The sequence below is a fragment of the Pogona vitticeps genome, chromosome 2 (assembly GCF_051106095.1).
Source record: "Pogona vitticeps strain Pit_001003342236 chromosome 2, PviZW2.1, whole genome shotgun sequence".
Classification (NCBI taxonomy): domain Eukaryota; kingdom Metazoa; phylum Chordata; class Lepidosauria; order Squamata; family Agamidae; genus Pogona; species Pogona vitticeps.
Window position 1 is genome coordinate 22,852,059 of NC_135784.1, and position 16,848 is coordinate 22,868,906.

General features: G+C 45.2%; 1 protein-coding gene across 1 annotated transcript; it reads right to left on the reverse strand.

Moving 5' to 3' along the window:
* Window positions 1–841: 841 nt before the first annotated feature.
* LOC110090345 (uncharacterized) lies at window positions 842–16,354 on the reverse strand. The gene is made up of 4 exons (XM_020814004.3): window positions 13,523–16,354; window positions 9,006–9,782; window positions 7,262–7,391; window positions 842–5,008 (listed from the first exon to the last, which is right to left on the reverse strand). Exons 2-4 carry the CDS (start codon window positions 9,756–9,758, stop codon window positions 3,582–3,584), a joined length of 2,310 nt encoding a protein of 769 aa, XP_020669663.3. The 5' UTR covers window positions 9,759–9,782; window positions 13,523–16,354; the 3' UTR covers window positions 842–3,581.
* Window positions 16,355–16,848: the final 494 nt, after the last annotated feature.

Here is a 16,848-nt window from a genome sequence, read left to right on the forward strand (position 1 = left end):
CTAACTTCTTTTTTGTTTTCAGAAAATTCACTCTGGGTTGGCTGGTTTACTAAGGCTAAGCAACTACCATACAACCCCTTTGTTGCTTCAGAGGATTCTGGGAGTTTTCTTGTGTACAGGAGATCCAAATTCAACAACACCTCAACCAGGCCAAGATCTAGTTCTGAAAAAGCTTTGTTATTTTAAAAAGAGGGCCGTCCTAAGTGCTAGCTGGGAGACTCCTTTTTAACAGGATAATAGGCCAAAATTAGGCCATTAAGTTTTTGAGCTAGGCCTTTTTCCAGGTGAGCGAAACTTTGGTGTCTGTAGGTGTGGGCCTGTTAGGTGGAAGTCCCACAATAGAAAATTCTGAGAACTGGAGTTAAGAAAATCCAAATGATGCATCTTCAGCAGTTATTGTACGTATAACCAAATCTGAAAACCAGCGGAGATTTGAACATTCAGAAGCTCAAAAATCAGTGTATATTGCGGGTGGGCTCAGCTGGTCAGTGGGGGTGAGGGGGAGAACACCATCTTTCTTTCATGGACACAACAGGGGTGGTGGTGATGAGTGAAATTTACCAAAAGTCTTCAAAACTCTGCCAGATAGAAGATACCTTTTTAGGTATCTCAGGATGTCCTCTTCTGAAGGACATCTATGGAGAAGAAATGGCATTATGAGGAATTTACCCATTTTGAGAAGTCAAAACGTCGCCCCACCAGTATTATTCTTATCCAGGTGGGAGGTTCCTCAACTGCAGTGTACGCAATGTTGGACACACTTCCTTGAAATGGATCTAGGCCCTCCCAAACAGCCTTGTTCTCAGGGACAAGGACTGGGAATTTCACTGACAAGTTACACCAGCATTACATCCAGGGGCATAAATTTCAGCAGAAACCACTCCTGGTTAAGAAGTCAGTGTAGGCATCTGTAATCACATGCCAAGTCACATTACTGGTGTACCACACCAAATGCCAATGCCACCTTCTTAACAGGTGGCAACTCTCCAGTGAGATTTACACTGATGGACTTAATGTCACCGGGCATAAGTAACAGCATTTTGGGCACTGGTTTACTGGAATTAATGTGGATATAATTAGAAGGTGTGAACACTTCCCAGGATCCTCACCAGTGTCCATGGGCTCCCCAGCTGCCATGTTGTCCTTGATGACAGACAATTTTAAAAGTATATATATATTTATTTATTTATTTTATTTCCATTTCTATACTGTCCCATTAGCGTTGCCACTCTCTGGAAGTATGGGAGTTACTAAATACTAAGACCTACTGTTAAATTGAAACCAACTTATAGCAACCCTTTACAGTACAGTGGTGCCTCGCTAGACAGTTACCTCGCATGACAGTTTTTTCGCTAGACATTGACTTTTTGTGATCGCTATAGCGACTCGCAAAACAGTGATTCCTATGGGGGAATTTCGCTGGACAATGTTTGGTCCCTGCTTCGCAAACCAATTTTCTCTAGACAACGATTTTGACAGTTCCCTCTGCGCTTGCAAAACGGGTGTTTTTGGGACCTAAGCTTCACAAGACAGCTATTTAAACAGCTGCTCAGCAGTTCGGAAAGCGGCTTTCCTATGGCCGATCTTCACTAGACGCCACTGATTCTTCCCCATTGGAATGCATTAAACAGGTTTCAATGCATTCCAATGGGGAAATGCTTTTCGCTAGATGATGATTTCGCTAAACAGTGATTTCAGTGGAACGGATTATCATCATCTAGCGAGCCACCACTGTATAGGGCTTTCAAGATAGATGATAAATATTTAAGGAATGGTTTTGCCAATTCCAGGACTCCCCAGTGAGCTTCCATGACTGAATGGGGATTTGAAACCAGACCTCCTGAGTCCTAGTCCATCACTCTATGCACTCCACCACACTGGGCACCACTAATACGTGTAGGGGGTAGATAAAAATGTCTTGATAAAGGTCTACCTTGAAGCAAATTCCACTGGCTTCAGTGGAACTTACTCCATGGAAAACAATGTCTAAGCTAACAGTCAAATGGGAAGCAAGAGTGATCTTATGACAAAGGAAACTTTGGATTTCTAGGGCTCACAGGAATGCCATCTTGAAAAGCACAACTTGGAAAAAGTTATTTATTATTTATTTTTATTTGATTTATTTGATTTATATCCCGCCCATCTGGTCTGGTCGTTATTTTTTGACACTACCAAAAAAAGTTATTTTTTAACACTACCAAATTCCAGAACACCCTATTCAGCCAGGGGGGTGGTTATGGACCGGGATGGGTGAGGGCAGGTTAACAGGACTTTGAACTTTTCCTGTAAAGCCACATTACCACAGTACAGTGGTACCTCGACTTACAAATGTCTCTACTTACGAACATTTCGAGTTATGAACGGCTCTGTTTGCTAAGTTTTGCTTCGACTTGCGAGCGGAGCCTTGACTTATGAACAAAAAAACCCCTTTCCTGCCCTTTTTTTTGACCTAAATTCATCTTAGGTCAAAAGAAGAAAAAAATTAACCCCCTAGTGGTAGAGTACGGATTAACCAGTTTTGCATTAGTTCCTATGGGAACTAATCCCAACAGAAACCTATGGGTGATAGACCTTGTTTTTTTTTTTTAATGAAGGTCTGCCTCATCCATATAGAGCAGAGGCAGGGTATGGCCGACTTTACAAGCAGAAATGACAGGCTGTTCTCCCCCGACGGTCTACCCACTTTCGTACGCGTTCACTTCATTTATTGGAACATGGATGATTTTTTAAAAAAAGTCACAGACTGTAGGGGCAGTAAATTGTGTGTGGGTGTTTTACATTTGTGTGTAGTCGTCTAGAACAGTGGTTCCCAATCTTGGGTCACCCCCATCTTCTGTTTCCCCTGGAACAGAGCCTCGTGGTGCAGTGGTTAAACCGCTGTACCGCAGCCAAAACTGTGCTCACGACCTGGGGTTCAAATCCCAGCTAGCCGGCTCAAGGTTGACTCAGCCTTCTATCCTTCCGAGGTCGGTAAAATGGGTACCCAGCTCACGGGGGGGGGGGGAATGTGTAGCCTGAATAATTAACTTGTAAACTGCCCAGAGAGTGCTTGAAGCGCTATGGGGCTGTATATAAGCAGCACACTTTGCTTTTTCTTAAACTGCAACTCCCAGAAGCCTTCACCACCACCAATGCTAGCTGGGGTTTCTGGGAGTTGCAGTCCAAGAACACCTGGGTGACCCAAGGTGGGGAACCACGGCTCTAGATGCTGCTAGACTACAATTCCTATTATCCTTCATGACTGGCTATGCTCCCTAAGACTGAAGGGAGTTCCAATTTAACGTCTGGTGGGCCCTAAGTTGCTAACCCCAGGTTTATAAACTCCTTCATACGGGCAGATTAGGTCTTGAACCCCATTCCTACCTTCCTACAGTCTATATTCTCCCTGACACTTTTCTCCAGGTTGGGAAAAGAAACGCCGAAATGTGTATTTGTATGAGCTATGAGAAGGAGAGAATGTCAAGCCCCCATCTGCTCCTCCCCTTTTGCTCTCGGAATCAGAACCTCTGTCCCCCAAATTATACATGTCTGGGGCAGCCCCATATTTACAAAACAAGGCCTGGCAATGTCACTTCTTGATCCTAACACGGTTGCCCTCCTGGCTGTATGCTTCCTGGCCCTGCAAGCACCGGGCTGTAAAACGTTTCGGCCGACTCCGCACGTTTCCCTCGGTGCACTTTCTTATGTTTCGTGAGGTCCGAACTAGAAATGAACCGTTTCCCACATTCGAAGCACCCGTAGGGCTTCTCCCCCGTGTGGGTCCGCTGGTGCGTAATGAGCGACGATTTCCGATTAAAGCACTTCCCGCAGTCCGAGCACTTGTGCGGCTTTTCCCCCGTGTGGATGATGTTGTGGTTGAGGAGGTTCGAGCTGGTGCTGAAGCTTTTCCCGCACTGGAAGCACTGGTAAAGGTTCTCTCCCGTGTGAGTCCGCCTGTGAGTAATGAGCGGCGCTTTAGCGTTGAAGCTCTTCCCGCACTCGTTGCAGGTGTAGGGCTTCTCCCCCGTGTGGGTCCGTTCGTGGATGATCAGGTGCGTCCTCTGGCTGAAGCTCTGCCCACAATAAGAGCACTTGTACGGCCTCTCTCCGGTGTGGACCCTCTTGTGCATCATCAGGTTTGTCCTGGTCCCGAAGCCTTTCCCGCACTCGGAGCATTCGTACGGTTTCTCTCCCGTATGGATCCTCTTGTGGGCGATGAGGGAAGCGATCTGGTTGAAGCTGCGGCCGCACTCCAAGCAGTGGTAGGGCTTCTCGCCCGTGTGCACCCGCTTGTGGCGCAGGAGCTGGGAGCTGTTGCCAAAGCTCTTCCCGCACTCAGGGCAAGCGTACGGTTTCTCCCCCGTGTGGGTCCTCTCGTGGGTGATCAGGGAGGATTTCCAGTGGAAGCTTTTGCCACAGTCGGAGCACTTGTGAGGTTTCTCCCCGGTGTGGACGATGTTGTGGTAGATGAGGTTGGAGCTGGTGGTGAAGCACTTCCCGCACTCGGAGCACACATAGGGCTTCTCTCCCGAATGGGTCCCCTTGTGCTTCAGGAGGGAAGCCTTGGTGCCGAAGCTTTTCCCACACTCAGAACAAGAATAAGGCTTCGCAGCAGCCGCAGGGCCCGGCGGGAGGACGAGGGATGTTCCATTCTTGAAAGTTTTCCCACACCTGGGGCAGATGTAAAACTCTTCTTCCGCTTCTGCTTTCCGATCAGTGGGCAAGTCAAAGACCTCGCACAGGTTTCCGCACTCGGTGCAGATCTTTTTGGCTTTACGCTGCCCGATCGCTTCGTCCGTGGCACATCCAGGACCTTTTTGGCAAGGCAAGGCCGTTTCTGTCTCCATCTCAGGATTGTTTTCCAGGAAACTTTGTGAATCGGGCTGACGCCCTATCACTGCCACTTCCTCAGCCTGAAATGAGCAGGGATTTCCTTTGGCTTTTCCCAACAGCATCTCCTTGAGCTCCACCGTCTCCAGCCTTTTAAGGTGGCGTTTTCTCTCCTCATTCATCTTCATTTCATCGCTGCCTGTGGGAAAAAGGGAGACACATGACTGATGGCTGTTTGTAATAGAGAATCTCTGTGGTAGAATCACCACAGCTCCCACATCCCTCCTTTATTTAAGGAGTGTTTTTTACCACAGAGAACAGATTCTCCATCTCTGTTTCCAACTACCGTAATTTTTCATGTATAAGACGCCCCCCACTTTTCTAACCCAAAATTAAGAAATTGAAATGGGGTTTAGCAAAAGGAGGGGGAAAGGGATCAAAGCATTCCCGCAACTGCATAATCGTTTTGATCTCTTTCCCCCTTATACAGCCACAGGATTGCTTTGATTCTTTCTCCCCTCCTTTTGTTAAGCTCCATGGGACTTAGCAAGCAGAAGGGAAAGCAGGGATCAAAGCGACCCTGCAGCGCTTTGATCCCTGCTTTCCTTTTGCTAAGGATTAGCAAGTGGAGGGGAAAGCAGGGATCAAAGCCCTGCAGGAACAATTTGGTCCCTGCTTTCCCCTCCACTTATTGCACTCTCCTCAGCTTACTCCCGTGTATAAGACAACCCTCAATTTTTAGTCTAAAGATTTTAGACAAAAGTATAAGTCTTACACACGAAAAAATACGGTATACGGTCTATTTGATTGATGTATTGGCCATCTGATGATGCTGCATGAGTACAACTGCCAATTGGGCTAGCTAAATCGTGTATTTAAAATGAAAAAAAATCCTGTCTGAACAGAATTTCATGTGTCATTCCCCTGCTTCCTTTCTGATTCTTAGGCCAAATTATCCGACAACATGTCATTCTCTTTTATTTCCCACTTTTGCATTTCTGTCACTCAGGATTATTCTCACGTCATGTTTTGAGGTGTGATCAAATGGCTCCTGCTCTAACTGGGGGGAGGTTACAAGAGGGAGGGTACCCCAAGGCTCAGTCCTAGGTCCGCTGCTCTTCAACAATTTTATTAATGACCTGGATCAGGGGGTGCAGCGAATGCTAATCAGATTTGCAGATGACACAAAACTGGGTGGATTAGCTGATACCCTGGAAGACGGAAACAAAATGTCCAGAATGATCTGGACAGGCTTGAGCACTGGGCTGAAAACAACATAATGAAATATAACAGGGATAAGTGCAAAGTTCTGTAACCTAGTGGGGGAAAGAAACAAATGCACAGTTACAAGACAGGGAATACTTGGCTCAGTAATACTATGAGTGAAAAGGATTTTGGCGTTGTTGTAGATCACAAGCTGAATCTGAGCCAACAGTGCGATGTGACTAGAAAAAAGGCAAACACTACTGTAGGATGCATTAAGAGAAGTATAGCCCCCAGATCCCACGAGGGACTAGTCCCGTTCTATTCATCAATGGTTAGACCTCATTTAGAGTACTGGGTCTAGTTCTGGACACTACACTTTAAGAAGGATGCCAACAAACTGGAGCAAGTTCAGAGGGAGGGCAACAAGGAGGATCAGGGGACTGGAAACGAAGCCCTAGGAGGACAGTCTGAAATAACTGGGCCTGTTTAGCCTTCAGAAAAGAAAACTGAGGGGAGAGATGATAACACTTTTCAAATATTTGAAAGGCAGTCATACAGAGGAGGGGCAGGATCTGCTCTCGATCATCCCAGAGTGTAATAATGGGCTCAGGTTACAAGAAGACCAATTTCTATTGAATATCAGGGGAAAAATATTTCTAACTGTTAGAGTAGTATGACAAAGGAACCATTCACTTCAGGAGGTGCCAATGTTGGAGGCATTCAAGAAAAAATCGGACAACCATCTGCTTTGATATGGATTCCTGCCTTGAGCAGGGGAGTGGACTCAATGACCTTACTGGCCCCTCCCGATTCCATTATTCTAAGGTTCCATGATCAGTTTCCTCTGGGCAGAAAAGGTGAACAGACTTGAATGACAGCCACACGGAGAAGCTTTCCATGAAGTTGCTTAGCATAATAAGGTGCACTACAGCAGGCCCACGGATGTCATGAGTTGACAATTCCATTGATTCAAATGGGGCTACTCTAGTTGTGACTTACTTGCATGTAGTCACTCACTGCTCGTGGAGGCACATTTGAATCACTGGAGCTTATGGAGAAGCTGATCAGGACCTTCTGAAGTGATTAATTTCATAGGGTCACCATTAATTGGAAATGACTTGATAACGCACCGCAACAAACCCCTCCTAGATTTCTTGAAATGAAAAGCAATTTTAAAAAGTTATAAACAAATAAATACATGTGTATGGCTTTAACAGTACTGTTTGCTTGAGCCCCTCATACATACCCAGCAAGGTGGCTTCTGTATTTCCCCCTGTCTTCTCAGCTGCGGCTAAAGGCAGTTTCACCAGGTTATCTGAAGGGTCCTGCTCTAACACTGGCGAATTGGTGGCTACTTCTTCTGAAGGCCCTGGGAGCTGAGACACACAACAGGGACAGCATTTTAAGTCACAAAAAGAACTTGGGGAAGACGAAGGGCTATTTCCATCAGGATGTTTCTCATGTTCAGTAGAAATCTATACAGTGGTGCCTCGCTTAACGATGTTAATTCGTTCCAGCGAAATTGCTGTAGAGCTGAAACATCATAAAGCGAAACTAAAAAGCCCATAGAAATGCATTAAAACCCGTTTAATGCATTCTGATGGGCTGGAAGCTCACCATCCAGCGAAGATCCTCCATAGGGCAGCCATTTTCACTGCCTGTGCAGCGAGGAATCCATCCCAGAAAACAGCGGGGGGGGGGCATTTTATTTACCCGGTGGCCATTTTGAAACCGCGGATCAGCTATACGAAAATCATCGTTTTGTGAAGAATTGGTTCCCGAAGCAGGGAACCGATCATCGCAAAGTGTAATTCCCCCATAGGAAACATTGTAAAGCGATTGCAAAAGCAATAGCAAAAGTTTGTTGTAATGCGGTTCAATCGTAAAGCGAGGCACCACTGTACTACTGCAGCCTCACCCCATGAGATCCAGGTCAGCCCTCTGAAGCTGGCCAGAATGAACCTTTTGCCCTCCCATGTTGGAAAAACTTAATTGTGAATCTGAATATCCCACCCAAAGAGGAACATGTCTCAGTTGAAACACACTGGGACATCCATATCAATATTCACCACTGTATAAACAACTCTAAGCTGGCTGGATAGCTCAGTGGTTTAGGTCTTTGGCTGTGGGAGTTTGATTTCCCATTGTGCCTCCAGTAAGAAGAGCCAGCCTGTGTGGCCTTGGGCGAGCCAGAAAAGGGAAGGGTAAACCATTTCTGTGTATTCTCTCCCTGGAAAACCCTGGAAAAGATTGCCATAAGTCAGAATTAACTTACAGATGATGATGACATCATCCTAGACCTTATCTGTTAAATACCAAGCCACAATGACTCGGTATGCAACAGAAAATGTCTGTGGAGGTTCCTTAAAACTGGAAGTTTGCCTCCAAAAAATTAAGACGGCTTGTGTTCCAGTGGAATGAAATCCCAACAGGATATTGTCCAACATGTTACACACTGCACAACGGAGTTTTCTGCGGTTCTTTAGGGAAATGGCCTGGCATGCTTAGTATTTCCATGACTCACGTTCCTTATCAAGGGCTGAACAGCTCAGTGATTTAGGTATCCAGCTGTGGAGCCAAAAGTTGGGAGTTCAATTCCCCACTCTGCTCCCCAGGAGAAAAGTCAGCCTATGTAGCCTTGGGCGAGCTGTACAGTCTCCAGGATGCCACTAAAAGAATGGAATAGTGAACCACGTCTGAGTATGCTCTACCCAGAAAACCCTGAAAACAATTGCCAGAGTTGACTTGAGAGCAGATCATCACCACCCCTTCCTCATCAGCAAAGGGAAAAATCAGCACAATGATAGCTAGGACAGCACAGTGAACTGGGCTAGGATCAGTTCCTTTTTTTTTTTTTGGACTACAGCTGGCCCATAAGCTTGGCTGGGATTCTGGGAGCAATGGGTCCAAAAAAAGTAACTTTGGCCCGTTCTCGGCTTCCCACCCCCACACATGACACCGGAGAGACCCGAGGCGGTTGCGACACAGACCTTCCAAGGGAGCTGGCCCCTCTCCCTTTCCCCAGCTCTCCTGGGGCCACTTGGCTGGCATCTTCCAGCAACGGTCTGCCTGGTTAAGAAGTCCTCTGCCAGGGCCACTGCCTCCAAACAGGACTCAGGACCACCTTCCCGGACCCAGCTCTGCATGGCTGGAGGCAGGATGGTTAGGAACTGCTCCAAGATCAGAAGCTCCAGGATCTGCTCCTTGGTGTGTCTTTCTGGCTCCAGCCACTGACGGCAAAGCTCCCAAAGCTGGCCAAAGGCCTTTCGCGGCCCTTCCGCCTCCTGGTAGCAGAACTGCCTGAACCGCTGGCGCCTCAGCTCCAAATCCGGGGACTCCTCATCCGGGACTTCTTCCTTCACTTCCATAGAAAAGTCTAGGCTTCCATCGGCCTCAGGGGTTTCGTCCCTGAGGCCTGTCGCGGCTTGGGATACATGCTTCTTTCTTGACCGTAGATCGGGGCCTCTTTTTGAGGAGACTGGGAATTCTTTTCCACCCCGTTGTGACGGAGGCTGTGCATTTTTCCAGCTTGAAGAATTGGACTGTGGTGGATTCTGGAACTCAGACCAGGGGGCTTCCCAGCCCGGTTGCAGCCTCTCCTCTGATTCTTGTTTAACTGGCTGCGAAGCAGCTTTACTCACACATTTTGGGGTGGCGTCCACCGGGACAGCCTCACGGCCTCGTCCTCTTTCTTCCAATCTTTCCCCAGCTTGCTTGAGTCCAGCCAGGTCTTGTTCCTCCATGTTCCTCAATTCTTGGCTGCAGCTCTGGGGGGGAGGGGGAAATATTTTTTTTATTTTATTCGTTACATTTATATCCACCATCTAGCGCTCAAGCAGTACTCTGGGTGGCTAGCAACATTTAAAACACAATTACAGTGGTGCCCCACTTAACGATTACCCCGCTTGACGACGAATCCACTTCACAACAATGTTTTTGTGATCGCAATTGCGATTGTAAAACAATGTTTTAATGGGCAAAATCCGCTTTGCGATGATCAGTTCCATGCTTCGAGAACCAATTCTTCGCATTACGAGGATGAAAACAACTGATTGTCGGGTTTCAAAATGGCCACTGGCTGCTTAAAATGGCTCCCCACTGTTTTTAGGAGGCATTTTTCACTGCACAGGCATCGGAAAATGGCCGCCCTATGGAGGATCTTCGCTGGATGAGCAGGTATTTCGCCCATTGCAACACATGGAACGCCTGACAAGGATTTCGCTCTACAGCGATTTCACTGGAACGGATTATCCTCATCAAGCGAGGCACCACTGTACCCAATCCCACCCATGAGAACATAAATAGAGAGAACCAATAGACATAAAAACCCAAGATGTCCAAACAAAAAGAGGAAAACCTGGACGGCAAATCAAACTCAATGGTCAGTTCAATTCATGGGCCCGCTAGGATATCAAAGGTGTAAGATGTTTCTAAAGGTCTCTTCAAATGATATGGTTTTTACCCATTTCGTGAAGGTCAGGAGGGAGGAAGGTGCCGTATATCCGTAGGTAACTTATTCCGTAGCATTGCGGCCACCACCGAGAAGATCCGATTCCTGGTGGTAGTTTTCTGGGCCTCTCTGGGGTGGCCACCTGCAAGCACGGCATCTGTCCGGCCCAGACTGACAATCTTAGCAAAAGTTCTTAATAACTGAGATGTAATGAAATCCCTGGAGAAATAATATGATCGGAACTCCTGGATGCTGGCTGGATAGCTCGGTGAGTTGGGTACCTGGGTATAGAGCCACAGGCCAGGAGCATCTCAGGAGATAAGATTGTGTAGTTTGGGTGAGCCACAGAGTCCCAGGGTACCCCCAGAAAGAGGGAATGGTCAACCATTTCTGAGGTCTATATACCGAGAAAACCCTGAGAAAATTTGCCTCAAGTTGGAATCAACCTGATGGAACATCACCATCATCACCATCACCATCATTATTATCATTATTATCATTATTATCATTATTATCATTATTATTATTATCATCATTATCATTATCATTATCATTATCATTATTATTATTATTATTATTATTATTATTATTATTATTATTATTATTATTATTATTATTATTATTATTATTATTATTCCAGGATAAAAATGCTTTTCATTTTAGCAGAGGTGGAGGAACAGCTTGTCTGTTCAAGGCTTTGTTTATTGCTTATTCATTACATATTACATATCTGCCTTTCCTCCAACGAGGCAGTATATTTGGCTTTTCTTCTCCATCCTCCCCTGAGGTCAGCCAGCTGGAGAGAGAATGACCGGCCCAAGGTGACCTAGTGACTTTCGTGACTCAAGGGGAATCGAACCTGGATTTGTGGAGTCCTAGTCCAACATTCCAGCTGGCTGCAGAACTCAATAGTTTAGCCATCTTGCTGCAGAACTAGAGATTGGGAGTTTGATTCCCTGCTGTGCCTCCTGTAAGTACAGCCAGCCTCTGTAGCCTTGGGCAAGCTATAAAATGGCCCCAAGACTCCCCCTAGAGGAAGGGAAAGGTAAACCACTTCTGAATATTCTCCACCTGGGAAATCCTGAAAAGGGTCACCACAAGTCAGAATGGACTTAACAGCACAGGATTATGATTAGTCTAATAGGCTGGTTCTCCAATTTGAGTTTATTTGGGACAACCTGCTTGGGTCTCCGTGTTTATTGTGCGGTTGTTCTCCTTTTAAAAGTGAGCAGTAGGCAAAGCGAAAGCCCAAAGTCACCAGGGCCACCCCTTCTGTCTCAGACAAAGATCAGATGGAGACTCATATCAGTGATGCTCATCCCTATCCTCATTGTTAAAACAAACACAAAAATCTCTGCATATAGAAGACTAATCTGCCAGGAGAGATGGAATCTTAGATGGTTAACTAAGGGCTACTTAGTGAAATCAGGAAACCAATTAACTGAAATATTTACGGGGGAGGGTATTCGAAAATCATGAAACAAATTGTTGACAGAAACATGTTGGGACTTGTTTCATGAATAAAGTCTATTTTAAATTAATTTTTCCGTGTATAAGATGCCCCCATATATAAGACGCCCCCCACTTCTCTAATCCAGAATTAAGAAATCTACGCGGGACTTAGCAAGTGTAGGGGGAAAGGGATCAAAGCGCTGCAGGATCGCTTTGATCCCTGCTTTCCCCTCCACTTGTTTTTGTTCTCTCCTCAGCTTACTTCCATGTATAAGATGACCCTCAATTTTTAGTCTAAAGATGTTAGTCTTATACATGGAAAAACATGGCATCTTGAGATTCTATCTCTCCTTGCACATTAGATTTAACTGGATGTTTCCAGTTTCTTTTGTGTTCATGTAGAAAACCAGCAGGGCAGGGAGAAAGATTCTAGTCTACCTTTCCCTGTGATGTTTTAGTTTTCTGCATGCAGGGATTTTTAAAATCACATATACGAAAGAAGAACAACAAGAACAATCACCACCACCTTTGAACTGCAGAGCTGGAATATTCAATTATGTTAATATTCAGCTACAATCAAAAGTTTCCAGGGCAATACATATTATTCCCTTCAGGCCTGGCTAGGCATAGGAACAGAGGACAGCTAGGGCCACCCTGCAAGCTTTCATGGCTGACAAATGTCCACAGTCGAAACCTCTATTACCAATAAAGGAGTCCACCCTCCATCATCTTTGGGAGATAGAGGCTTAATGGTGAAATGGCTGCCCTCTGTACAGAAGGGCTGGGTTCTAATCCTGCCCATCTCCAGGGAGGACTGGAAAAAATCCTTGTCAAAAAGCTGGAGAGCCGTTGCTGCTCAAGTTATGAGATGGACCAAATCCATCTCTGAATGAGATGGACCAAAAGTGACTAATATAAATGGGATTCCCTTTGGATTTCTCTACCACCCTTTGGCTAAGCATGCACACAATTCTATAGCTGCAAAAAACAGCAATGGGGCAGGGGTGGGAAAGGGTGGTTGGAGTTGATATAGGTTTCCATTGGGGATTTCTGGACATGCACATCAAGCTCTTGAAAAAAGTGGCTCCAACTACAGTCCCCAAGTCCAGGCAGCAGGAAAAGAGGAAGACCAAATATGAGATGGATTGATTCCCTAAAGGAAACCACAACCCTGAGCTTTCAAGAGCTGTGCAGGGCTGTTGAGGAGAGGACATTTTGGAGGTCACTCATTCATAGGTTTGCCATAAGGCAAGTGTGTGTGTGTGTCCTGACAACAACAAATTAAAACTACCCTCCTTTTTTAAAAAAATTGCTTAGTTACCCTTGTCATACACTCATCCTGTTGTTATTTAGCATGTTCTCCTTGTGTTTTCAGTTACTACCAAAACGGGGGGGAGGGAGAGAGAGTACTCTATGGACCTCTCTGGGTTTTTAGTACAGGCAGACTAAACAGGTAGCTGAGGTTTTTCCGTGTCAAGCCTCTTTGCACTTCTGCACCTTCCCCGCCCCATTCCAAGCTCGTTGGAGCGGCTACCCCTTCCACCTGAACCCACCACCACCCTTGCACCTGATCGCCCACCCCTGCTCCTTTTAAATAAAACTCACTTCTCCAGTTGTGCTGCAGCCTTGCAACTCTGCAATCTAAAATGCACCAAAAAGGGGAGGAGGAGGAGGAGAGAGCGCCTTGCATCCGAAAGGCTGTTCCCTTTTTTTTTCTTTCCCAGCCAGACCTGGAGAAAGAGGCGGGACAGGAAGAGGAATGCAATTTTTGCAGCATCAAAGGAATGTCTTGTTCTGGCCCTCTCTAGGAGTCGGAGCTCAGTTATTTTAACCCTTTCATAGAAAAATCTGTGTTATATATTATACACAGCATCTGTCGTCCACTCCTAACGGGATAAGAACGACCCTACTAAGGGCTTCCAAAGTAAACGAGATATTTAAGGGTTGGTTTTACCTTCCTACACCCGCTCAGTATCTATGGTTGAGTAGGGATTCGAACTCAGGATTCTTGAGTCTTAAGTCCAAGATCTGTCCATTGCACCACACTAGGTATCCATAATTTTAAAATGCTGTCCAGGTTCTGGTATAATCTTTCTGGTATAATTGCTATGTGTATTCTTGCCACCTTTTCTTGATATCTTCTGTTTCTGTTAGGTCCTTCCCATTTTTGTCCTTTATCATGTCCATCTTTGCACAAAATGTTCCTTTAATATCTCCGATTTTCCTGAACATATCTCTGGTTTTTACTTGTCGATTATTTTCCTCTATTTCCTCTATTGTTCATTTAAGAAGGCCCTCTTGTCTCTCCTTGCTATTCTTTGGAATTCTGCATTCAATTTTCTGTAACTTTCCCTATCTCCCTTGCATTTAGCTTCCCTTCTCCTCTCTGCTATTTCTAAGGCCTCGTTGGACAGCCACTCTGCTTTCTTGCATTTTCTTTTCTTTGTAATGGTTTTTGTTGCTGCCTCCTGTACAATGTTGCGAGCCTCCGTCCATAGTTATTCAGGCACTCTGTCCACCAAATCCAGTTCCTTAAATCTGTTCTTCACTTCCACTGTGTATTCATAAGGGATTTCATTTAGATTACACCTGACTAGCCCAGTGGTTTTTCCTACTCTCTTCAGTTTAAGCTTGAATTTTGCTATGAGAAGCTGATGATCAGAGTCGCAGTCAGCTCCAGGTCTTGTTTTTGCTGACTCTATAGAACTTCTCCATCTTTGGCTGCAGAGAATATAATCAATCTGGTTTCAGTATTGCCCATCTGGTGATTTCCATGTATAGAGTCGCCTCTTGTGTTGTTGGAAAAGAGTGTTTGTGATGACCAGCTTATTCTCTTGACAAAACTCTATTAGCCTTTGTCCTGCTTCATTCTGAACTCCAAGGCCAAACTTCCCTGTTGTTCCTTTTATCTCTTGGCTCCCTACTTTAGCATTCCGGTCCCCTAGAATGAGAAGAACATCTTTCTTTGGTGTCAATTCTTGAAAGGTTTTTTAAGTCTTCATAGAATTGGTCAATTTCAGCCTCTTCAGCAATGGTGGTTGGTGCAAAAACGTGGATTACTGTGATGTTGAAAGGTCTGCCTTGGATTCGCATTGAAATCATTCTATCATTTTTGAGATTGTATCCCAGTACAGTACAGCTTTTCCCACTCTTTTGTTGACCATAAGGGCTACTCCATTCCTTCTATGGGCTACGTGCCCACAATAATAGATACAATAATCATCTGAATTGAATTCACCCATTCCTGCCCATTTTAGTTCACTGACACCCAGGATGTCAATGTTTATTCTTGTCATCTCCTGTTTGAGCACATCCAGCTCCCCAAGGTTCATAGATCTTACATTCCAGGTTTCTTGGTTTGATGGCTCTTTTGATTTCATTCTTGGAATAGTCATTCGTCTGTAGGGCCCAATTCAGATGGTTGAGTTCAGTGCTGAGAAAAGAGCCATCAAACTAAGAAAAGAACACCAAACTGAAGAGAAAAAACAGCCACCCACAAATAATGTACTTCTGCCATACATCAAAGGGGTCACGGACCACAGGGGAAACTTTTGAAAACAACAACAACCTACAAACAGTATTCAGATACACCACAAAAATACAACAAATGTTACGGTCAGCAAAGGACAAAAGGGACCCCCTCACCTCCGCAGGAGTATACCGTATAACTTGTAGTTGTGGCCAAGTATATATTGGAACCACAAAACGCAGCATTCACGCCAGAATCAAAGAACATGACAGACACTGCAGACTAAAACAACTGGAAAAATCAGCAGTAGCTGAACATGCCCTAAAACAAGCTGGACATGAAATTCTATTTCAAAACACTGAAGTACAGTACTGGACAACATCAGCAATCATTATGTTAGACTGCACAGGGAAGCCATTGAAATCCATAAACCTCAACAAAACTTCAACAAAAAAAGGCCTAAAACTAAACACGGCCTGGCTCCCAATACTAAAAAATACAGCCTGCAAAAGGTAAACAAACTCTACCCAGCCTCAAGGACCAGGGATCATTGCACAAAAAAAAGACCAGCTAATGACACCCATCAATCACAGTGACAGATAATCTCTCCCCCCCTCTTATCACAACAAAAACACACCGATCACCCTATTTCCTGAAAAAGACAAAAGCTATTCCCACAGCTATAAATACTCAACTATCCAAAAAACAGCAACAGAGCATGGACACAGTTCCTACTCCAGTCCTCTGAAGATGCCGGCCACAGAGACCGGCAAAACATCAGGAAGAACAACCTTCAGAACATAGCCAAAGAGCCCGAAAAACCCACAACAACCATCAGATCCCGGCCGAAAAAAGCCTTCGAGTCACAAAATGTTTCTCTTTCTTTGAACGACTTGTCTTATTCTGTCCAAACCTGTACAGTATATATGTCAGTTTAAGGGGCATGATCCTGACCTGGAATTTTCAGTTGCCCCTGTGACAAACCCAGACCTACTGGGATATGCCACAGTTTCACTAAGCTGCCACCAACCATTCCCTATAAGAAGTCACACAGACCAGGGATGGATTTTCAACAAATAAAAGAATAAGGTTTATTTAAAACAACACACAGGGAAAATAAAATGATCAGGTGAATAAGATATAGTAACGTGGCTTAGTCTCATTCATACATGCACACAGTTTGGTTCACACAGAACACTTAACTTGAAGCACAGACCCTGAACCTATCAGTTCTGGCTAACCATACAGACACCTGAACCTATCAGGTTGGTACTGACTGACACACAGTAGTACCCTGTCTGACACACAGACTCCCACTCAAGCTTCTTCTCTCAGCTCTCTCCAGCTCTCCACACACGCTCCACATATATATACAGTACAGCCCCTCCTCCTGATGTCCCGCCTTCCACTCCCCATAGGATGGAACTTTCCCTCCAAACCCATGACAGACAGGTAACATCAG